At 45.4% G+C, this 24,888-nt stretch overlaps 1 protein-coding gene across 4 annotated transcripts in view; it reads left to right on the forward strand.

Moving 5' to 3' along the window:
• The window catches only part of LOC143774425 (potassium channel subfamily T member 2-like), a 283,326-nt gene that overhangs the window by 215,727 nt on the left and 42,711 nt on the right, over positions 1-24,888 (forward strand). For all 4 annotated transcript variants that reach the window (XR_013215530.1, XM_077262007.1, XM_077262009.1 and 1 more), the window contains one exon: positions 20,556-20,661. Coding sequence is in view for 3 of the 4 variants with exons in the window: in XM_077262007.1 (XP_077118122.1) it covers positions 20,556-20,661 (106 nt within the window). In the remaining variant the exon portion in view is untranslated. The remainder of the gene's footprint in view (positions 1-20,555; positions 20,662-24,888) is intronic.

The following is a 24,888-nucleotide window of genomic DNA, read 5'->3' on the forward strand; positions in this document are numbered from 1 at the left end:
GGAGGCAGTATTATAGTAGTTATATTCTTGCACATATGGGGTAATATTATAGTTGTTATATTCTTGTACATAGGGGCAGTATTATAGTAGATATATTCTTGTACATAATGGCAGTATTATAGTAGTTATATTCTTGTACATAGGGGGCAGTATTATAGTAGTTATATTCATGTACATAGGGGCAGTATTATAGTAGTTATATTCTTGTACATATGGGGCAGTATTATAGTAGTTATATTCTTGTACATAGGGGGCAGTATTATAGTATATTCATGTACATAGGGGCAGTATTATAGTAGTTATATTCTTGTACATAGGGGGCAGTATTATAGTAGTTATATTCTTGTACATAGGGCAGTATTATAGTAGTTATATTCTTGTATATAGGAGCAGTATTATAGTAGTTATATTCTTGTACATAGGAGGCAGTGTAATTGTAGTTATATTCGTGTACATAGGGGCAGTATTATAGTAGTTATATTGTACATAGGAGGCAGTATTATAGTAGTTATATTCTTGCACATATGGGGTAATATTATAGTAGTTATATTCTTGTACATAGGGGCAGTATTATAGTAGATATATTCTTGTACATAATGGCAGTATTATAGTAGTTATATTCTTGTACATAGGGGCAGTATTATAGTAGTTATATTCTTGTACATAGGAGCAGTATAATAGTAGTTATATTCTTGTACATAGGAGGCAGTGTTATTGTAGTTATATTCGTGTACATAGGGGCAGTATTATAGTAGTTATATTCTTGTACATAGGGGCAGTATTATAGTAGATATATTCTTGTATATAATGGCAGTATTATAGTAGTTATATTCTTGTACATAGGGGGCAGTATTATAGTAGCTATATTCTTGTACATAGGGGGCAGTATTATAGTAGTTATATTCTTGTACATAGGGGGCAGTATTATAGTAGATATATTCTTGTACATAATGGCAGTATTATAGTAGTTATATTCTTGTACATAGGGCAGTATTATAGTAGTTATATTCTTGTACATAGAGAGCAGTACTATAGTAGTTATATTCTTGTACATAGGGGGCAGTATTATAGTAGTTATATTCTTGTAGATAGGGGCAGTATTATAGTAGTTATATTGTACATAGGAGGCAGTATTATAGTAGTTATATTCTTGCACATATGGGGTAATATTATAGTTGTTATATTCTTGTACATAGGGGCAGTATTATAGTAGATATATTCTTGTACATAATGGCAGTATTATAGTAATTATATTCTTGTACATAGGGGGCAGAATTATAGTAGTTATATTCATGTACATAGGGGCAGTATTATAGTAGTTATATTCTTGTACATATGGGGCAGTATTATAGTAGTTATATTCTTGTACATAGGGGGCAGTATTATAGTAATTATATTCATGTACATAGGGGCAGTATTATAGTAGTTATATTCTTGTACATAGGGGGCAGTATTATAGTAGTTATATTCTTGTACATAGGGCAGTATTATAGTAGTTATATTCTTGTACATAGGGAGCAGTATTATAGTAGTTATATTCTTGTACATAAGGGGCAGTATTATAGTAATTATATTCATGTACATAGGGGCAGTATTATAGTAGTTATATTCTTGTACATAGGGGGCAGTATTATAGTAGTTATATTCTTGTACATAGGGCAGTATTATAGTAGTTATATTCTTGTACATAGGGAGCAGTATTATAGTAGTTATATTCTTGTACATAGGGGCAGTGTTATAGTAGTTATATTCTTGTACATAGGGAGCAGTATTATAGTAGTTATATTTTTGTACATAGGAGCAGTATTATTGTAGTTATATTCTTGTACATAGAGGCAGTATTATAGTAGATATATTCTTGTACATAGGGCGCAGTATTATAGTAGTTATATTCTTGTACATAGGAGGCAGTATTATAGTAGTTATATTCGTGTACATAGGGGCAGTATTATAGTAGTTATATTCTTGCACATAGGGGCATTATTATAGTAGTTATATTCGTGTACATAGGGGCAGTATTATAGTAGTTATATTCTTGTACATAATGGCAGTATTATAGTAGTTATATTCTTGTACATAGGGGCAGTGTTATAGTAGTTATATTCGTGTATATAGGGGCAGTATTATAGTAGTTATATTCTTGTAGATAATGGCAGTATTATAGTAGTTATATTCCTGTAGATAGGTGGCAGTATTATAGTAGTTATATTCTTGTACATAGAGGCAGTATTACAGTAGTTATATTCTTGTGCATGGGGAGCAGTATCTATATATATAATTGTCTAAGGGTTTTTGTGTCTGTCTGTCTGTCCTGGAAATCCCACGTCTCTGATTGGTCGAGGCCGCCTGGGCCTCGACCAATCAGCGACGGGCACAGTATCGACGTAGATGTCATAATGGTGTCATGTCGGACACTGTCCAGACCAGGTCGTCTGACAGACAGCGGTAATTCCGCGTTTGACCACTGTTTGCTCATTGGCGTCGGCTAGTTTTCGTCTGGCTGCTCCGGGGTTAATTTATCTGATCCTCGGATTGGAAGCTGGGCCATGCCCATTTCCTTTAAATGGTTCTCCTGATCTTTGGGCGTCGCCGATTATAGCTTCTGTCTTATCCGTAGTTATCTCGGTCCGGAGTGGAGAGCTGGTTGTTGGAGAATCGTTGCTGGTGGTGTATTTTCCTTTGTCTTATTTACTCCTTCCTATATTTGTATTTATTTTGCCCTGCACCTTTATAGTGTATTCCTGATTGACTGCGGCGTGGTGTATATTTTCCTTTATCCTTGTTTGTTATAACTGTGGGTATTGGTCTATTGCATTCACTGGGTGGTGAGCGGTGGTGTTCAGTCTAGGGCTGAATCAGGAGTCAGGGTGAGGGTGGAGGCCTGAACATGCACACCTTCAGTGTAAACTTCAGGTAGAGGGTCAGACAGGGTTTCCCTAGTCTGAGGGAAATTGCAGGGGCCCGGGTTATTAGCTCTCGCCCTCCTTGTATCCCCGTGACAAATGGTTGCCATGGCGACGATGGTAATGAGGCTCAACGTGTGGGCCTGGTGTTGTCATTATTAAGCGGGGATCCCCAAGCATGGGCATTTTCGTTGCCGTCTGATTCTGTTGCATTTAACTCAGTGGAGAGTTTCTTTTCTGGTCTAGGACACATTTACGACGATCCAGACAGAATGGCTCTAGCAGAATCTAAGTTACGCACTATTTGCCAGGGGGAGCGTGTTGCAGAGGATTACTGTTCTGAATTTCGCCGCTGGGCGGTTGACACTCAGTGGAACGAGCCAGCATTGCGGAGTCACTTTATTCATGGAGTTTCTAATAGGGTTAAAAAAGCCCTCCTGATGTACGAGACTCCTGCTTCACTAGATTCCGTTATGAGTCTTGTTGTCCGCATTGATCGCCGTTTGCGTCAGGGGAATCATGAGACGCCGCCTGTGGGTGAAGGTTTAGGTTCACGTGAGGTTGCTGCAGGTGAGCCCACGGAATCTATGCAAATCGCAGGGGTGTCACATGTTAAGAATCGTACCCCTGTACTCAGGAAGCAGGGAGCCTGTTTTTTCTGCGGTAAAACTGGTCATTTTATTAATATCTGTCCTCTGCTGTTAAAGAATAACGCAACGGCGGAAAACTTCTGAGCTCAGAGGGTGTGGAGGAGTCCAATCTGAGCTTATGTATATCCTCCATGATGATTTCTCAGTGCATGCTCCCTGCCAAAGTTGTTGTCGCTGGCAGAGAGATACCAATCACTATTTTTGTGGATAGTGGTTCCGCCACAAATCTCATTGATGAGGAGTTTGCGCACTGCTGGTTTTAAGATTGAAAAACTGCCTCATCCTATCCGTGTGGTCACCATCAATTCTGCTCCTCTTCCACAGGGGGAGATTACTGAGTTTGTGGCTGAGGTTAAACTCCACATTGGGGTTCTTCATTTCGAGCAGGTCACATGTAAGGTGCTCAAGAGTCTTCCGGCACAATTGGTTCTGGGTTTTCCATGGTTGACTACACACAACCCGGTGATTGACTGGAAAACTCAGGACATAATCCAGTGGAGTGATTTCTGTCAGGAGAATTGCCTGGCCACATGTGTGTCCGCTGTGACTTCAAGCGTTCCTGAGTCACTTCAGGATTATGCGGATGTGTTCTCTGAGAAGGGTTGTTCAGAGTTGCCGCCACACCGCTCCTATGACTGTTCTATCAGGTTTAAACCAGGGGCCAAGTTGCCTAAAGAAAGGATGTTCAACATCTCCGGTCCGGAGAGACAAGCGCTCAAGGATTACATTTCTGAAAGTTTGAGCAAAGGGCACATCAGGCCGTCATCCTCACCGGTGGCAGCAGGGTTCTTCTTCGTGAAGAAGAAAGATGGCGGATTACGCCCGTGTTTGGATTTCAGGGAGTTGAACCAGATTACGGTTCGTGATCCATACCCTATGCCTCTGATACCTGACTTGTTCAACCAGGTGGCAGGTGCTAAGTGGTTTACCAAGCTTGACCTCAGGGGGGCGTACAACCTCATAAGAGTCCGTCAAGGTGATGAGTGGAAGACGGCTTTTAATACCCCTGAGGGTCATTTTGAAAATTTGGTGATGCCTTTTGGGTTGACTAACGCACCTGCAGTGTTCCAAGATTTCATCAATGATGTGTTCTCGCATGTTTTGGGGAAATTCGTTATCGTGTACCTAGATGACATTCTCATATATTCTTGCGACCGTGATGCTCATTTAGATCATGTCAGGCAGGTGTTACAGCTTCTCAGAGAGAATAAGCTGTATGCTAAACTTGAGAAATGTGTATTTTTTGCTCAAGAGTTGCCGTTCTTGGGTTATATTGTGTCTGCTTCTGGTTTTAAAATGGACGCCGCTAAGGTGCAAGCGGTGCTGCATTGGGAACGTCCTGATAACCTGAAAGCACTTCAGCGGTTCCTTGGGTTTTCTAACTACTATAGGAAATTTATCAAGGATTTTTCTATCATTGCTAAACCGCTAACTGACATGACTAAAAAGGGTACCAATTTCTCCGTTTGGCCTGAGGCTGCTGTTCGCGCATTTGAATTTCTCAAGAACAGTTTTGTTTCAGCCCCCATTCTTGTGCAGCCAGACGTATCTAAACCCTTTGTCGTGGAAGTCGATGCGTCTGAGGTTGGTGTGGGGGCGGTACTATCTCAAGGCTTATCCTTGAGTGGTTTGCGTCCGTGCGCCTATTTCTCCAAAAAACTGTCGTCCGCTGAACGTAACTACGATATCGGCAACAGGGAGTTGTTGGCTATTAAGTTGGCCTTTGAGGAATGGTGACACTTCTTGGAGGGGTCGGTACATCAGGTCACTGTTATTACCGACCATAAAAATCTGCTGTATTTGGAGTCTGCCAAGCGTCTTTCTCCCAGGCAGGCTCGCTGGGCATTGTTTTTCACGCGGTTCAACTTTGCTGTCACTTACAGACCAGGGTCTAAAAACACTAAGGCGGATGCTCTGTCCAGGTGTTTTCCGGGGGGAGAACCGCGGGAAGATCCAGTACCCATCCTCCAAAAGGGTGTTGTGGTTTCGTGTTGTGTATCCGCTTTTTGGGCTCCCCTGGTGGTTGCTGGTGGTACTGGTGACTTGTTTGCACTTTGCTGCTTCTGTTCACCTGCTTCCATCAGTGTTTGGGAGTTTCCTATTTAGCCTTGCTCTCCAGTCATTTCCTTGCCGGTCATCATTGTAACCAGAGCCTTCGGTTGCATGTTCCTGCTACTAGTCTGCTGATCAGCTAAGTGGACTTTGTCCTTTTGTTTTGTACCTTTTGTCCAGTTTGCAGTTTTTGTAATTCTCTGTAGCTGGAAGCTCTTGCGGGCTGAAATTGCCACTCCTGTGTCATGAGTTGACACAGGAGTCTTAAAGTAATTTCAGGATGGTTTTTGAAACGGTTTTCAGTTGACCGTGAAGTCCTCTTTTGTATCCTTCTGCTATCTAGTAAGTGGACCTCTCTTTGCTAAATCTACTTTCATACTGTGTATGTCTTTTCCTCTTAATTCACCGTTATTACATGTGGGGGGCTGCTATCATCTTTTGGGGGATTTCCCTAGAGGTAAGCCAGGTCTGTTTCTTCCTCTACCAGGCGTAGTTAGTCCTCCGGCTGGCGCGTGGCATATAGGAAGCCGTAGGTATGCTCCCTGGCTACTGTTAGTTGTGTGGTAGATTTAGCTCACGGTCAACTCGAGTTTCCATCACCCGAGAGCTCGTTCGTTACTTATATGTTTCTTACGTTCCCTTGCCATTGGGAACCATGACAGTATGACCGGCCTGTGTTAAACTTATTGGCAGAAGAAAGGAGAGAAAAAAGAAGTCTGTAAATTTTTATTTTTATTTTTTTTCCCTTTTTCCTCTATGCTTGCTCCATAGTTGGATCAGTTGTATTTCAGCTTTAATTACAGCCTTTGCCTTTCTCTCCTTATAATCCTTGAATGGCTCTGAGCTCACCTGTTTAAAGATGGATCCTCAGAGTTTGGCTGCAGGTTTAAATAATCTTGCTACGAAGGTTCAAAATTTACAAGATTTTGTTATACATGCTCCTATTTCTGAACCTAAAATCCCTACACCAGAGGTGTTTTCCGGAGATAGATCTCGGTTTTTGAATTTCAAATATAATTGTAAATTATTCCTTTCTCTCAGACCTCACTCCTCAGGAGATCCTGTCCAGCAGGTTAAGATTGTAATCTCTTTGCTGCGAGGTGACCCTCAAAATTGGGCATTTTCATTGGCACCAGGGGATCCTGCGTTGCTCAATGTGGATGCGTTTTTCCTGGCTTTAGGGTTGCTTTATGAGGAACCTAATTTGGAGATTCAAGCTGAAAAAGCTTTGATAGCCCTATCTCAAGGGCAAGATGAAGCGGAGATATACTGCCAAAAATTTTGTAGGTGGTCTGTGCTTACTCAGTGGAATGAGTGCGCCTTAGCGGCAAATTTCAGAGAGGGCCTTTCTGATGCCGTTAAAGATGTTATGGTCGGGTTCCCTGCGCCTACAGGTCTGAATGAGTCCATGACAATGGCAATTCAGATTGATCGGCGTTTGCGGGAGCGCAAACCCGTGCACCATTTGGCGGTATCTTCTGAAGAGACGCCAGAGTTATGTCCAGAAGCGAGCGGCAGAATTATAGGCGTAAAAATGGGTTATGCTTCTATTGTGGTGATTCTGCTCATGTTATATCGGCATGCTCTAAGCGTACTAGGAAGGTTGACAAGTCCATTTCAATTGGCACTTTACAGTCCAAATTTATTTTGTCTGTAACCTTGATTTGTTCATTATCAGTTATTACCGTGGATGCCTATGTGGACTCTGGCGCCGCTCTGAGTCTTATGGACTGGTCCTTTGCCAGGCGCTGTGGGTTTGATTTAGAGCCTCTGGAAGTCCCTCTACCTCTGAAGGGTATTGATTCTACACCTTTGGCTTGTAATAAACCACAGTTCTGGACGCAAGTGACTATGCGTATGACTCCAGACCATCAGGAGGTGATTCGCTTCCTTGTGTTGTACAATTTACATGATGTTTTGGTGCTTGGATTACCATGGTTACAGTCTCATAACCCAGTCCTTGACTGGAAGGCTATGTCTGTGTTAAGCTGGGGATGTCGGGGGACACTCCTATGGTGTCCATTTCGTCATCTATTCCATCTGAGATTCCGGCATTTTTGTCTGATTATCGTGATATTTTTGAAGAGCCTAAGATTGGTTCACTCCCTCCTCACAGGGATTGTGATTGCGCCATAGATCTGATTCCTGGCAGTAAATTTCCAAAGGGTCGTTTGTTTAACCTATCTGTACCTGAACATGCTGCTATGCGCGAGTATATTAAGGAGTCCCTGGAAAAGGGACATATTCGTCCTTCTTCATCACCTTTAGGAGCCGGTTTTTTCTTTGTCTCTAAAAAGGATGGCTCTCTGAGGCCTTGTATTGATTATCGTCTCCTGAATAAAATTACAGTCAAATATCAGTATCCGTTGCCTTTGCTGACTGATTTGTTTGCTCGCATAAGGGGGGCTAAGTGGTTCTCTAAGATTGATCTTCGTGGGGCGTATAATTTGGTGCGAATTAAGCAGGGGGATGAGTGGAAGACCGCATTTAATACGCCTGAGGGCCATTTTGAGTATTTGGTAATGCCTTTCGGCCTTTCTAATGCACCTTCTGTCTTTCAGTCCTTAATGCATGATATTTTCCGTGAATATTTGGATAAATTTATGATTGTGTACTTGGATGATATTTTGATTTTTTCTGATGACTGGGAGTCTCATGTTCAGCAGGTCAGGAGGGTTTTTCAGGTTTTGCGGGAGAATTCTTTGTGTGTAAAGGGTTCAAAGTGTGTTTTTGGGGTTCAAAAAATTTCATTTTTGGGGTATATTTTTTCCCCTTCTTCTATTGAGATGGACCCTGTCAAGGTTCGGGCTATTTACGACTGGACGCAGCCTACTTCTCTAAAGAGTCTCCAGAAATTCTTGGGCTTTGCTAATTTTTATCGTCGATTTATAGCTGGTTTTTCTGGCGTTGCTAAACCTCTGACGGATTTGACTAAAAAGGGTGCTGATGTTGCCAATTGGTCCCCTGCTGCCGTGGAGGCCTTTCGGGAGCTTAAGCGCCGCTTTTTGTCTGCCCCTGTGTTGCGCCAGCCTGATGTTTCTCTTCCCTTTCAGGTTGAGGTCGATGCTTCCGAGATCGGAGCGGGGGCGGTTTTGTCGCAGAAAAGTTCCGACTGCTCAGTGATGAGACCTTGTGCGTTCTTTTCGCGAAAATTTTCGGCCGCCGAGCGAAACTATGATGTTGGTAATCGGGAGCTTTTGGCCATGAAGTGGGCATTTGAGGAGTGGCGTCATTGGCTTGAGGGTGCCAGACATCAGGTGGTAGTTTTGACTGATCACAAGAATTTAATTTATTTGGAGTCTGCCAGGCGCCTGAATCCTAGACAGGCACGTTGGTTGTTGTTCTTTTCCCGGTTTAATTTTGTGGTCTCGTACTTACCGGGTTCTAGGAATGTGAAAGCAGATCCTCTTTCTAGGAGTTTTGAGCCTGACTCTCCTGGGAATTCTGAACCTGCTGGTGTCCTTAAGGATGGAGTGGTTTTGTCTGCTGTCTCTCCAGATTTGCGACGTGCTTTGCAAGAATTTCAGGCGGATAGACCTGATCGTTGTCCGTCTGGTAGACTGTTTGTTCCTGACGAGTGGACCACTAGAGTCATCTCGGAAATTCATTCTTCTACTCTGGCAGGTCATCCGGGAATTATTGGCACCAGAGATTTGGTGGCTAGATCCTTCTGGTGGCCTTCCCTGTCTCGAGATGTGCGTGTTTTTGTGCAGTCTTGCGATGTGTGTGCTCGGGCCAAGCCTTGTTGTTCTAGGGCTAGTGGGTTGTTGTTGCCCTTGCCTATTCCGAAGAGGCCTTGGACGCACATCTCTATGGACTTTATCTCGGATCTCCCTGTTTCTCAGAAGATGTCTGTCATCTGGGTGGTGTGTGACCGTTTTTCTAAAATGGTTCATTTGGTGCCATTGCCTAAGTTGCCTTCCTCATCTGAGTTGGTCCCTCTGTTTTTTCAAAATGTGGTTCGCTTGCATGGTATTCCGGAAAACATTGTTTCTGACAGGGGTACCCAGTTCGTGTCTAGATTTTGGCGGGCAGTCTGTGCCAGGTTGGGCATTGATTTGTCCTTTTCGTCTGCATTCCATCCTCAGACCAATGGCCAGACGGAGCGAACTAATCAAACTTTGGAGACTTATTTGAGGTGTTTTGTGTCTGCGGATCAGGATGATTGGGTTGCCTTTCTGCCGTTGGCGGAGTTTGCTCTTAATAATCGGGCTAGTTCTGCCACTTTGGTTTCTCCTTTCTTTTGCAATTCAGGGTTTCATCCGCGTTTTTCATCTGGTCAGGTTGAATCTTCGGATTGTCCTGGAGTGGATGCGGTGGTGGATCGGTTGCATCGGATTTGGGGACAAGTGGTGGATAATTTGGAATTGTCCCAGGAGAGGACTCAGCAGTTTGCTAACCGTCGTCGTCGTGTTGGTCCCCACCTTCGCGTTGGGGACTTGGTGTGGTTGTCTTCCCGTTTTGTCCCTATGAGGGTTTCTTCTCCCAAATTTAAGCCTCGGTTCATCGGTCCTTATAGGATTTTGGAGATTCTTAACCCTGTTTCCTTTCGTTTGGACCTCCCGGCATCTTTCGCTATCCATAATGTGTTCCATCGGTCGTTGTTGCGGAGATATGAGGTACCGGTGGTTCCTTCTACTGAACCTCCTGCTCCTGTGCTGGTGGAGGGTGAATTGGAGTACGTCGTAGAGAAGATCTTGGACTCCCGTATTTCCAGACGGAGACTTCAATATCTGGTTAAATGGAAAGGCTATAGTCAGGAAGATAATTCTTGGGTAACTGCCTCTGATGTTCATGCCTCGGATTTGGTTCGTGCCTTTCATAGGGCTCATCCAGATCGCCCTGGCGGTTCTTGTGAGGGTTCGGTGCCCCCTCCTTAAGGGGAGGGTACTGTTGTGTATCCGCTTTTTGGGCTCCCCTGGTGGTTGCTGGTGGTACTGGTGACTTGTTTGCACTTTGCTGCTTCTGTTCACCTGCTTCCATCAGTGTTTGGGAGTTTCCTATTTAGCCTTGCTCTCCAGTCATTTCCTTGCCGGTCATCATTGTAACCAGAGCCTTCGGTTGCATGTTCCTGCTACTAGTCTGCTGATCAGCTAAGTGGACTTTGTCCTTTTGTTTTGTACCTTTTGTCCAGTTTGCAGTTTTTGTAATTCTCTGTAGCTGGAAGCTCTTGCGGGCTGAAATTGCCACTCCTGTGTCATGAGTTGACACAGGAGTCTTAAAGTAATTTCAGGATGGTTTTTGAAAGGGTTTTCAGTTGACCGTGAAGTCCTCTTTTGTATCCTTCTGCTATCTAGTAAGTGGACCTCTCTTTGCTAAATCTACTTTCATACTGTGTATGTCTTTTCCTCTTAATTCACCGTTATTACATGTGGGGGGCTGCTATCATCTTTTGGGGGATTTCCCTAGAGGTAAGCCAGGTCTGTTTCTTCCTCTACCAGGCGTAGTTAGTCCTCCGGCTGGCGCGTGGCATATAGGAAGCCGTAGGTATGCTCCCTGGCTACTGTTAGTTGTGTGGTAGATTTAGCTCACGGTCAACTCGAGTTTCCATCACCCGAGAGCTCGTTCGTTACTTATATGTTTCTTACGTTCCCTTGCCATTGGGAACCATGACAGTTTCGGCTCTCACTACCGAGGTTGAGGCTGAGATTGCCGAGGCTCAGGAGGAGGTACCATCTGAGCTTCCCATCAACAAATCTTTTGTACCGCTTCATCTCCGCCTAAAGGTGTTGGCGGAGCATCATGATGCTGTTGCAGCGCCCCAGAGTCCTGGTCGTTGCAGTACTGTAGCTCCGCCACTATGGGGAGCTATGGTGCGTCTGATGGCACTGAAGGAGTTCATCTGATCAGGTATCACAGACACCAATACATTTCACAGCCGGGCCTCCGGGGGGAGCTAAGGGTGCTATTCATTAGGCCACTCCCCACCATAGTGGGTAAACTGGGGGTCAGGCAGGAAGTTAGATCAGAAAGCTGACTGGGTTGGAACCAAGCAACACCTTGTGGCAGAGGGTGTTGTAGGGGAAGATACAGTAGGGTCTCTGTCAGGGGTGGGATCCTGACAGAGGCTTGGCAACTTGAACGAACGTAACGGGACCGTGCCTGCTCCGGGTAGCGGCGGTGCCCAAGGAAGGACTAGAAGCGAGATAGATTGTGCTGAGTGAGAAACGAGATCACGCAAAAGGAGAAATACCAGTAGGAGTCGTGCTGTAAGACCGAAGCAACATCCTACTGAGGCGCACTACCGGTGGCCGGAACGCCGAGGGAGTATCATAACATTCAGCTTCAAGCAATACTCCAAACAGCGGCAGGACAGTCAGTTTAAGGCGGGCTGTCTAACTTAAATCACCTATGCAGTCTTGGGGGGCAACTTGTGGAGAGGGGCGACTCTAGGGTCCTGGAAGAGCTCCGAGCCTACCCGTCAAACGGGTGCCGTCCCAACCAGAACAACAGGGAGGGACGGAGGATTAGCAGAACATCATCTAATCGAGTTGTGAGGGAACTTAAGAAACAGACACAACAGTTGTGGGGGACTTTCTGTAAGCACAGCAGGGAAGGACCACAACACATAGCGCTAGAAGGAAGGCACCGATTTCCACCTGTGAAGAGAACTCTGGAGGTGCCATTGGACCGGCCGGACTTGCGCAGCCTGGTGAACCGTATTCTGGACTGAGGACCCAGAGACCTTCAGTAAAGAGGTAAAGAGACTGCAACCTGGTGTCCTCGTTATTTCTTGCACTGCACCACTACAACATCACCGTTGCCCGTCATCATCATTCACTGTGCGCCCCTCGGCAGGGTCACGGATCGGGCCTAGCCACCGTGACAACCCCAGAACACTAGAGTCTCATACAGGCCCGGTACCGGGTACCCCTCGGCCCTGCGGCGGTGGGGGCGCTACAAACTTGGCGTCACGAACAGGATGTACTTAAGCCTGAAGAATCAGGTCATGTGTGCCTTGGAACTGTGATTTACTGTACTTTATTGAGAGACTGTGTGCTGCGCCATTTACCGCCAAAATCCGCCGCCATTGCAGCGCTGAGGAGAGCGCAGGAGAAGAGGAGGGGCGTGGAGTAGGCGTGGGCAAACTGGAGAGCGCGAACAGCAATGGCCGCCCAGTCTAAATATTTCTGTGTCCTGTGGACGTGTCCGTCAACAGCCGAGGTCCGCCTCCTGATCCTGTTTGGAGGGTGGAGACCATGGAGACGGGGCCGCCCACGAAAGAGACCGCGGGAAGAAGACACTGGAGAGGAGATAAAGATGGCGACGCCGGAAGCACCGCATGGGAATCATCGGACTCGGAGAGAGGCTGGACAGCCCGATGTGGCCCAGGGTACGCCGTCACTGCGGGAGCTGACCCTTGCAGAACCAACGATGGGCCGACCTCCCCGGCCGCCGTCAGAGGAGTGTATGGCCGCGGCCGAGGCCCGGCGGATAGCTTCCCGCTTGGAGGCCGATGCCCACGTGATCGCTCGGCTGGGCCAGCCCACGGAGGTCTGCTTGTCTCCAGTGTCCCCTGCTCCTCCCAACCCGGCCGCGGCTGAAAGTGTGCTGCAGACGCAGGGCCTGAAGATCATGCCAGAGGCCGAACACCTGCGGCGCTTGGTGGCTGCATGGCGAGACCGACCACAACCGGCAACCCAGGTTGATCTGACCACCGTTGTAGAGGTCCCCTTGTCCCACTGGGGTGTAGTGGTCTCCTTCAACCCCCGACATGGACGCGGGGTTATACAGGAGATCGGGGAGCCGCTACAAGTCCACGTGGACCGGGAGGAGGTGGAGCCCTGCGGAGGAAGATTCCCTCGCGACCTGGAGCCAGGTGATGCGGTAACTTACACCAGATGGAGGAGGGCTACGGGAGAGGCTGGCTGGATGGCGCGGGGCGTCCAACGGTGCGTCGCACTCCAAGCCACTGCCGGAGCATCAGAGGATAAATCTGCTGGAAAAGCCGCAGAACCTGACCCTGAAGAACAGCGGAGAACCCGGACCCACCATGTACCTTGGGGGCGTGCCGGAGCCTCGGTGAAAAGAACATCCCGGCGAGGGATCCTGTCGTTGTTGGGGCGGGACCCGATCCTTGAACCAGCAGGACGACCCGTTGGTTTGGTGAGGCCCGGGAGGAAACCACCTTCTTCCCCGAAGAACGAGTAAGCATGACTGCTTTAAATATGTACATAGTTCTTAACTGTTGGTTTGTTGATTCCTGATCTTTGCTAAACCCGTTCAGGGTTAACTCTTGGGGGGATCCTTCTGTTGATCCGGGATCCCTATTGTTTTGTTCTTGTTTGTTTTTCCAAAGTTTTTGCACAAGTTTTTTAGTTGAAAAGAACTGCTGAAATCATGAACAGTGCATGATCCGAACTTTTTGTACATAGTTTGCACCTTATTAAAGGCGCTCCCTACTGGTTTTACTTAAAGAAGGACTCTTTGTGAAGATACCACACTGGAACCTTTGCTGAGTATGGACTGGTAGCTTGAGAAGGCGTGCTACCTCATAGAGACTTGGTCCCCTCTTAAAGGGGATGTTCATTTGTTGCGCTTAAACGGTGATATTGCTTTAAGACTGGAAGCAATAATGTCTTGACAAAAGAAAGTGATGATAATGTTTACATGAGAAAGTTATATGTATTTAACTAGTTAATTGTGAAGAAATGTTGATGATGTTCCTGAGAGAAAGTGAAAGTGAGAAGAAGGATGCAGTGGGCCCGTAGGGATAGACGTGGTGTCCAGCATGCATGATAGTGAGAAAGATAATGAGAAGGCTTAATGTTTAATAGAAAATGTTTTTGATAATGTTGATAGATAATTAGGATAGAAGGTAAACCCTGAGTCCTCATAGGAGTCATGTAGAGATGGCTCAGTACTCTTAACTGAAAGTAATGTTATGTTCTATACCGTGTATAGTAGTTGAAAAGGCAGTAGGCCCGGGCTGAACGGGGCGGTCCTGTAATAGAAAGGAGAGGCAGTAGGTCTGGTGCCGTTAGGACAGGCGGTCCTGCAGATTTAAAGGAGAATGAAAAAGTTAAATTACCTTATAATGTGATTATAAGAAGGTCTTTAGTGGATGCAGAGTGTATGTCCTTAAAGGCAATGTTAAATTATTGTTCCACAATGTTGCACTTAGTAGAATACCCGGTTGGGTAAGAAAAATTAATTATAGCATGTTGCTATGATATCTAACCATGTTTGTAACGTTCAAGTGTCCTCACCTCCCATAAAGGGAAGCTCTGTTCAAATATGCTTATTGTTATTACACTCAACAAAACTGTGTGTCTTTTTGCTAACTTGTATTGTTGTTTTCTTCCCAGTCCCGGAGTACTGTGTTTAACCAGGGGGGAGTGCAGCGCCCCAGAGTCCTGGTCGTTGCAGTACTGTAGCTCCGCCACTATGGGGAGCTATGGTGCGTCTGATGGCACTGAAGGAGTTCATCTGATCAGGTATCACAGACACCAATACATTTCACAGCCGGGCCTCCGGGGGGAGCTAAGGGTGCTATTCATTAGGCCACTCCCCACCATAGTGGGTAAACTGGGGGTCAGGCAGGAAGTTAGATCAGAAAGCTGACTGGGTTGGAACCAAGCAACACCTTGTGGCAGAGGGTGTTGTAGGGGAAGATACAGTAGGGTCTCTGTCAGGGGTGGGATCCTGACAGAGGCTTGGCAACTTGAACGAACGTAACGGGACCGTGCCTGCTCCGGGTAGCGGCGGTGCCCAAGAAAGGACTAGAAGCGAGATAGATTGTGCTGAGTGAGAAACGAGATCACGCAAAAGGAGAAATACCAGTAGGAGTCGTGCTGTAAGACCGAAGCAACATCCTACTGAGGCGCACTACCGGTGGCCGGAATGCCGAGGGAGTATCATAACATTCAGCTTCAAGCAATACTCCAAACAGCGGCAGGACAGTCAGTTTAAGGCGGGCTGTCTAACTTAAATCACCTATGCAGTCTTGGGGGGCAACTTGTGGAGAGGGGCGACTCTAGGGTCCCGGAAGAGCTCCGAGCCTACCCGTCAAACGGGTGCCGTCCCAACCAGAACAACAGGGAGGGACGGAGGATTAGCAGAACATCATCTAATCGAGTTGTGAGGGAACTTAAGAAACAGACACAACAGTTGTGGGGGACTTTCTGTAAGCACAGCAGGGAAGGACCACAACACATAGCGCTAGAAGGAAGGCACCGATTTCCACCTGTGAAGAGAACTCTGGAGGTGCCATTGGACCGGCCGGACTTGCGCAGCCTGGTGAACCGTATTCTGGACTGAGGACCCAGAGACCTTCAGTAAAGAGGTAAAGAGACTGCAACCTGGTGTCCTCGTTATTTCTTGCACTGCACCACTACAACATCACCGTTGCCCGTCATCATCATTCACTGTGCGCCCCTCGGCAGGGTCACGGATCGGGCCTAGCCACCGTGACAACCCCAGAACACTAGAGTCTCATACAGGCCCGGTACCGGGTACCCCTCGGCCCTGCGGCGGTGGGGGCGCTACACTGTCCTGGCTGGCCACCCAGGGGTTAGGGGTACTTTGGAGTTGGTGTCACGTCGGTTTTGGTGGCCCAAAATCCGACAGGACGTAGTCTCATATGTGTCAGCTTGCACCACGTGCGCTAGGGCGAAGACGCCCCGCTCCCGTCCTGTTGGCATACTACTTCCTCTGGAGGTACCTAGTAAGCCATGGACGGAAATCTCCATGGATTTCATCACTGATTTGCCTCCCTCAGCTGGGAACACGGTCATTTTGGTGATTGTGGATCGGTTTTCAAAAATGTCGCACTTTGTGTCTTTGCCTTCTTTACCTAACGCTAAAACTCTTGCTCAGGTGTTTGTGCAGGAGGTGGTCAGGCTTCATGGAGTTCCGTCTGACATCGTGTCAGATAGGGGTACTCAGTTTGTAGCAAAATTTTGGAAAGCATTTTGCTCACGGCTGGGGATCAAGTTGTCTCATTCGTCTGCGTTTCATCCCCAGTCAAATGGTCAGACCGAGCGTATGAACCAAAATTTGGAGCTGTACCTGCGCTGCTTTGTCTCTGATAACCAGGAGGAGTGGTCTACCTTTCTTCCTTTGGCTGAGTTTGCCATCAATAATCACCGCCAGGAGTCGTCTGGGGAGTCTCCGTTTTTTTGTGTTTACAGGCTACATCCTCAGTTTTGTACGTTGAGTCAGAGAGGCTCTTCCGGCGTTACGGAGGAAGACCAGTTAGGAACACATTTGTCATCAGTCTGGAGGAGAGTGAAACAGCGCCTGTTGAGTGTGGGTGCTAGGTACAAACGTGTGGCTGACAGTAGGCGTGTGCCAGGCTTGGACCTGAGTGTGGATGACTGGGTGTGGTTATCCACAAAAAACATAAGACTCAAGATACCATCCCTTAAATTGGGTCCACGGTTTATTGGTCCATTTAGGGTCACCGCCGTCATTAACCCAGTAGCGTACCGACTGGAGCTCCCTACAGTGTATAAAATACACAACGTGTTCCACAGGTCTCTTCTGAAGAAGGTTGTGGGTTCTGTGGACGCGGCGCCTATGCCACCTCCAGTCTTGGTGGATGGTAACCTAGAATTTGAAGTCTCCAGGGTGGTTGATTCTCGTGTGGTGCGCCGCACTTTACAATATTTGGTACACTGGCGTGGTTATGGGCCTGAGGAGAGGTCCTGGGTACCAGCCTCGGACATTCATGCGGATCGGCTGGTCAGGTGTTTTCATCGTCGCCATCCGGACAAGCTGGGTCCTATAAGCCGTGAGGGCCCTGGGGTCCCTCGTAGAAGGCGGGGTACTGTCATGTCGGACACTGTCCAGACCAGGTCGTCTGACAGACAGCGGTAATTCCGCGTTTGACCACTGTTTGCTCATTGGCGTCGACTAGTTTTCGTCTCGCTGCTCCGGGGTTAATTTATCTGATCCTCGGATTGGAAGCTGGGCCATGCCCATTTCCTTTAAATGGTTCTCCTGATCTTTGGGCGTCGCCGATTATAGCTTCTGTCTTATCCGTAGTTATCTCGGTCCGGAGTGGAGAGCTGGTTGTTGGAGAATCGTTGCTCGTGGTGTATTTTCCTTTGTCTTATTTACTCCTTCCTATATTTGTATTTATTTTGCCCTGCACCTTTATAGTGTATTCCTGATTGACTGCGGCGTGGTGTATATTTTCCTTTATCCTTGTTTGTTATAACTGTGGGTATTGGTCTATTGCATATACTGGGTGGTGGGCGGTGGTGTTCAGTCTAGGGCTGAATCAGGAGTCAGGGTGAGGGTGGAGGCCTGAACATGCACACCTTCAATGTAAACTTCAGGTAGAGGGTCAGACAGGGTTTCCCTAGTCTGAGGGAAATTGCAGGGGCCCGGGTTATTAGCTCTCGCCCTCCTTGTATCCCCGTGACAAATGGTTGCCATGGCGACGATGATGTCATAAAGGTTGCTTCGACCAATCAGCGACGGGCACAGTCTGCCGCGAATTCTGGAATCATCATTGTCCATATACTACGGGGACATGCATATTCTAGAATACCCGATGCGTTAGAATCGGGCCACAATCTAGTAGTAGTTATATTGTTGTACATATGAACAGTATTATAGTAGTTATATTCTTGTACATAGGAGGCAGTATTATAGTAGTTATTAGGGTTGAGCGACCTTTACTTTTATAGGATCGGGTCGGGTTTCACGAAACCCGACTTTTTCAAAAGTCGGGTCGAGTGAAATCGGCCGATCCTACAAAAAAGTCGGGGTCGGGGTCGGCCGAAACTCGAAACCCAATGCAGTGCATTGGGTTTCCAATGGTTCCCAGGGTCTGAAGGAGCGGAAACTCTCCTTCAGGCCCTGGGATCCATATTTAAGTGTAAAATAAAGAATTAAAATAAAAAATATCGCTATACTTACCCTCTGACGGGCCCTGGTACTAACCGGGAACCTTCCTTCCTTAGAATCAGCCTTCCAGGACCTTGCGGTGACGTCGCGGTGACGACGCGGCTTGTGATTGGTTGCGCGGTCCCCCATGTGACCGCTCGCGCGACCAATCACAAGCCGCGACGTCACCGTAGGTCCTGGAAGGGCTGATTCTTAGGAAGGAAGGCTGCCGGAAAGAAGCAGGGCGTGTCCGAGGGTGAGTATATACCTAATAGGAATATACTCACCCTCGGCTTCGTTCCGGCAGCCTTCCTTCCTAAGAATCAGCCCTTCCAGGACCTTCGGTGACGTCACGGTGACGTCGCGGCTTGTGATTGGTCGCGCGAGCGGTCACATGGGCGGCCGCGCGACCAATCACAAGCCGCGACGTCACCGCAAGGTCCTGGAAGGCTGATTCTAAGGAAGGAAGGTTCCCGGTTAGTACCAGGGCCCGTCAGAGGGTAAGTATAGCGATATTTTTTATTTTAATTCTTTATTTTACACTTAAATCTGAATTCCGATACCAATTCCCGATATCTTAAACATATCGGGAATCGGTATCGGAATTCCGATTCCAGATTCAGAAGATCGCCGACTTCATGGCCGACCCCACACAGGGGTCGGGTCGGGTTTCATGAAACCCGACTTTGCCAAAAGTCGGCGACTTCTGAAAATTGCCGTCCCGTTTCGCTCAACCCTAGTAGTTATATTCTTGTACATATGGGGTAATATTATAGTAGTTATATTCTTGTACATAGGGGCGGTATTATAGTAGTTATATTCTTGTACATAGGGGTTCGGGTCTGGTCATCTCTTTATCCTGCATTTACCTGGTATGTACTGAGGCCTGATGGCCGATACGATCTCCATTAAAGCTGTGGCACTGGTCCATTATTTATCTGTACAGCTATGGGTATTCACTTTATGGAGACTGAGTAATATGGTATAGCAGGGTTTCATGGTGTTCCTACCCGTCAGCTTTGGTCATTTAGCACATGTTTATTCTCCCATTTTGTACCACTGTCTTCCTATTTGGTGGTTTTAATACTGTTTAAGAAAGTTTACATTTTATGAGACTATATGGCTGCTTTTCCTTTTCGTTAGTTTTGTACATAGGGGGCAGTATTATAGTAGTTATAGTGTTGTACATAGGGGCAGTATTATAGTAGTTATATTCTTGTACATAGGGGCAGTATTATAGTCGTTATATTCTTGTATATAGGGAGCAGTATTATAGTAGTTATATTCTTGTACATAGGAGCAGTATTATAGCAGTTATATTCTTGTACATAGGAGCAGTATTATAGTAGTTATATTCTTGTACATAGGGGCAGTATTATAGTAGTTCTATTCATGTACATAGGGGCAGTATTATAGTAGTTATATTCTTGCACATAGGGGCAGCATTATAGTAGTTATATTCTTGTACATAGGGGCAGTATTATAGTAGTTATATTCTTGTACATAGGGGCAGTATTATAGTAGTTATATTCTTGCACATAGGGGCAGTATTGTAGTTATATTCTTGTACATAGGGGCAGTATTATAGTAGTTATATTCTTGTATATAGGAGCAGTATTATAGTAGTTATATTCTTGTATATAGGAGCAGTATTATAGTAGTTATATTCTTGTACATAGGAGCAGTATTATAGTAGTTATATTCTTGTACATAGGAGCAGTATTATAGTAGTTATATTCTTGTACATAGGGGGCAGTATTATAGTAGTTATATTCTTGTACATAGGGGGCAGTATTATAGTAGTTATATTCTTGCACATAGGGGCAGTATTATAGTAGTTATATTCGTGTACATAGGGGCAGTATTATAGTAGTTATATTCTTGTACATAGGGGCAGTATTATAGTAGTTATATTCTTGCACATAGGGGCAGTATTGTAGTTATATTCTTGTACATAGGGGCAGTATTATAGTAGTTATATTCTTGTACATAGGGGCAGTATTATAGTAGTTATATTCTTGTTTATACAGCTGAAGTGAAATTTGAGACTTTATGCATTTTCTACAATATTTGTAGTAGAACATTTAAGCTGTTGTCTCTTATTTCTCCTCAGCTGGGTGAAGGGTTATCCATCCAATACTCCCTACATTGGCAGTTCGCCCACCTTGTGCCATCTCCTCCAGCAGAAGAGTCCATATTGCTGCTTGCGTCTTGATAAGGTATGCTTGAAGCTAGTCTACCATCATTGTCGATCACCCAGTGGATCGAGTTGTGTCATAGTATGGTCTATATGCAGTATATAGAAAAAGTGATGGAAGAAACCCAATGTCAGATTTGTCATTTAGCAGGTGCTGCACCTCCGGCACCAAAGAGTACAATGAAAATGATGAAAATTTGTCACCCAAAATAGTACAGTATAACCTTCCTGTACAGCTATGTCAATGGAGAAATAGAGAAGGTATGACCCTTAAGAGAAGAAACGGTAAAGATGAAAGAGCAAAACCGAAACTGGCCTTGATAGAAAGGGGATTATATAAAGCTCACTGTGTCATGTCTTAGTATCCGCTCAGGACAAAGTGATGGATCTGGAATATTTTTTTTAAGGTTCAAAAGATTTTCTACATTAATGGCCTCATGCTTGGTTTCCTGATGGTTTCAGTGTGATCCTTCTCTCTGGTTTTGCTTAGGAGTTGAAAACGTAATTCACTTTATTAACAAATATGGCGCCCTGTGATCTATCTCTAGAGACCTTTCAAAAGGCCTTTAATATCTCGTTCTGATCCCGTTATGAGCACAGGGGATGTGTAATACAGAGACTGAGTGATATCTGGGTCATCCAGTGAAATTTAGGAATATCAGCACATTTCTATCAGTTTATAATAATTTACCTTAGATGGAAAAAATTCACACTGATTTACATTAAAGAGGTTTTCCTGGGTAATTTTGAAGTGAAATGGGCCTTGAGTATACAGCAATTTGAGGTTGGGAATTATGCTTTACTGTACTTTATTGTGTATGATTTACTGCAATAGGCAGCACAGCAGGAGGTGTGCACTTTATGGCAGCGCCATGCTAGGATGATGACATTAAATACCACCCGAAATTAGGAAATGGTCTAAGGAGATGCATGCAAAGTTTTCTGTGTTTAAACCAACTCCCCTGTCTATTGTTATCCATTGTGTAACCCTGCCTATCTAGTCTCCGGCACTATAATAAATTTTATACTGCCCACACAACCCTAACGTTCCCTCAAGATTGCGTTAAATGCCACCCAAAATTAAGAAACAGCCTAAGGAGATGATTGCAAAATCTGCTGTGTTCATAATCTTTACCACGTCAACTGTTATCAATGGTGTTATCCTGTGTATCTAGTCTCCAGCAGTACAATAGATCTTATAATGCCCACAGTATACCGAGATTTCAAGTGGAATAAAACTTTACCCTCTCAAGGAAGATGCCACTCAAAATGAAGAATTGGCCTACGGAGACTCATGCAAAGGCTTCGGTGTTTATACACATGCACCTGTCGGGTGTTATCTGTGGTGTAATCCTATTTTATTATTATTATTATTATTATTATTATTATTATTATAGTGCCATTTATTCCATGGCGCTTTACATGTGGGGAAGGTTATACATAATAAAAAACAAACCACACAAAAAAGGCACAGTAAAACCAAAAACTACTCTGTTGCAAAAAAATAACAGTAAACAGCAAGTGCTAATAAAAAGATGGAAAAACACAGGGTATTTGGTTAATACATTTTTTGCAAAAAATGTATATTAAGCCGCTCTACCAATATCCGTATTAGAGCAGTCCTAACTAATGTATGTAATCCCTATCTGATGTATTTAAAAACCTGGTCATATGTATAATACCTGTATGAGCAGGATTCAGAAAGGTAATGTCCAATATGGTCACGCAGTATAGAGCAGCTTTTATGTGCACGGCTCACAAGGAGGGGTGGAAACCTCCCTAGTCTTGTAGAAACAAGAAAACAATAGATTAAAACAGAAACACATGAGCCGTGCATTCAGTGAACAGGTCTGTAGGGACACTGTTCACACCACCAGGAGACAAACCACACAAAAAAAGGCACAGTAAAACCAAAAAATACTCTGTCTGTACCATGACCGGGGCTCTTAGAGTACTGCTGTACCTCAGGCTTGGTGTGGGGAGTTAACGTGTAGTCTAGTGCCCTCCGGTTCTTCTCTGTGTCTTAGAGTCTCACAAAAGCCTCGGGCTCCCGGTACCCGGTTTCTGCACTCTGGCTCAGAGGGTGCCCAGTCACAGTTCCCCTCTGAGCCCTGTTCCACTCCTGTGCTCCTTTCCTCAATACTCCACTGCATGCAACAACCTTTCAGGTTCTCTCTCTTCCCAGAGGCTGCAGCTCCACGTGGCTGCTAGGCCTCTCTGTCTGTTCCAGACGTCCTTCCTCTATCTCTCCCTCCTGAAGACTAACTCGCTCCTTCTCCAGGCCAGGATACATAAAATCTAAGGAAGCTCCCCTGAATCCGGGTCCTGAACTCCCCCCTGGCCTGGATTCAGAATGTGTTGCATGTGTGCTTACCTGGTAAACAGAATCCTCCTTGCCTCCATGCCTGATATCGCCCTCCCCAAAAGGAAGGCAACATCACTGTAACAACCGGTTACCTGGGGTGTTACACCACCACCATGTTTGACAGTGGGGATGTTGTGTTCAGGGTGATAAGCTGTGTTGCCTTTACGCCAAACATATCGTTTGGCATTGTTGTCAAGAAGTTCGATTTTGGTTTCATCTGACCAGAGCACCTTCTTCCACATGTTTGGTGTGTCTCCCAGGGGGCTTGTTGCAAACTTTAAACAACACTTTTTATGGATAACTTTGAGAAATGGCTTTCTTCTTGTCAGTCTTCCATAAAGGCCAGATTTGTGCAGTGTACGACTGATTGTTCTCCTATGGACAGACTGTCCCACCTCAGCTGTAGATCTCTGCAGTTCATCCACAGTGATCATGGGCCTCTTGGCTGCATCTCTGATCATTCTTCTCCTTGTTTGAGATGATTGTTTAGAGGGACGGCCGGGTCTTGGTAGATTGCAGTGGTATGATACTCCTTCCATTTCAATATGATCGCTTGCACAGTGCTCCTTGGGAGGTTTAAAGTTTTGGAAATCATTTTGTATCCAAATCCGGCTTTAAACTTCTCCACAACAGTATCACGGACCTGCCCGTTGTGTTCCTTGGTCTTTATGATGCTCTCTGTGCTTCAAACAGAACCCTGAGAGTATCACAGAGCAGGAGCATTTATACGGAGACTTGATCACACACAGGTGGATTATATTTATCATCATTAGGCATTTAGGACAACATTGGATCATTCAGAGATCCACAATGAACTTCTGGAGTGAGTTTGCTGCACTGAAAGTAAAGGGGCCGAATAATATTGCACGCCCCACTTTTCAGTTTTTGAATTTCCACAAAAATTTAAAATAACCAATTTCATTCAACTTCACAATTGTGTTCCACTTGTTGTTGATTTTTCAACCAAAAATGTACTAAAGCAAAGAGAAAGAAGCCACTGAAAAATTATTCGCACACCACCCATAATAAGTATCAAAAAGGAACAACTTTATTGGTAACACAATGATTAAAAACAATTAAAAACGATACAGAAAAACGCTCCCCCATCAGGCCTGTTCAAGAATAACTGCTGCATAAATGACATGAAATCATGCTCGGTGATACACATGAATGGACACCATGAAATAACACACTACAAAAACAAATCAGGAAACGAATACAAGTAAGTAGAGCACCCTGATATATAGAGCACACACCTCATCTATCCCCAAAAGAGGGGGGGAGTGGAAGTGGTGACAAAACCCACTCCTATTTGTATCCCTAGTAGACCAATGTAAATCCAAGGTCTGGCACAGTATCCACTTTAGCACATAATAATGCAGTGCACCCCCTACTATCCGTAAGCGGAGGTGAAAGACCAGGAGGATCCTGTACGGAACACCAACCCAAAAGAACACAGTGTAGATACGGTTACCATAAAATCACCTACAATAAGGATAGTAACCAAGCAGCCAAATATAGAACAGGACCGACAGGCAGGAGATCCCAACGCGTGTCGCGGTTACAAGGACCGCTTCGTCAGGGTTGAAAAGTTCCAGGGGGCCGAATACTTTCGCAAGGCACTGTATATCCACTCTGCTGTCTGAAGTTATACATTGTGTAAACCTGCCTTTCTAGTCTCCAGCAGTACATTAAATCTTATACTGCCCACACTAAACGAGAATTCAAAGTGGGATAAAATTATACTCCCTAAAATTCTTCTGTCTTTATATCGACTTCCTTGTCTTGTGGAGTCCATAACGTAATCCTGCCTCTCTAGTCTCCAACTGTAGAATAAATCTCATACTGCCCATAATAATCTGAAATGTGGTGGGATAAAACTGT

The sequence above is a fragment of the Ranitomeya variabilis genome, chromosome 5, assembly GCF_051348905.1.
Source record: "Ranitomeya variabilis isolate aRanVar5 chromosome 5, aRanVar5.hap1, whole genome shotgun sequence".
In the NCBI taxonomy this organism is placed as follows: domain Eukaryota; kingdom Metazoa; phylum Chordata; class Amphibia; order Anura; family Dendrobatidae; genus Ranitomeya; species Ranitomeya variabilis.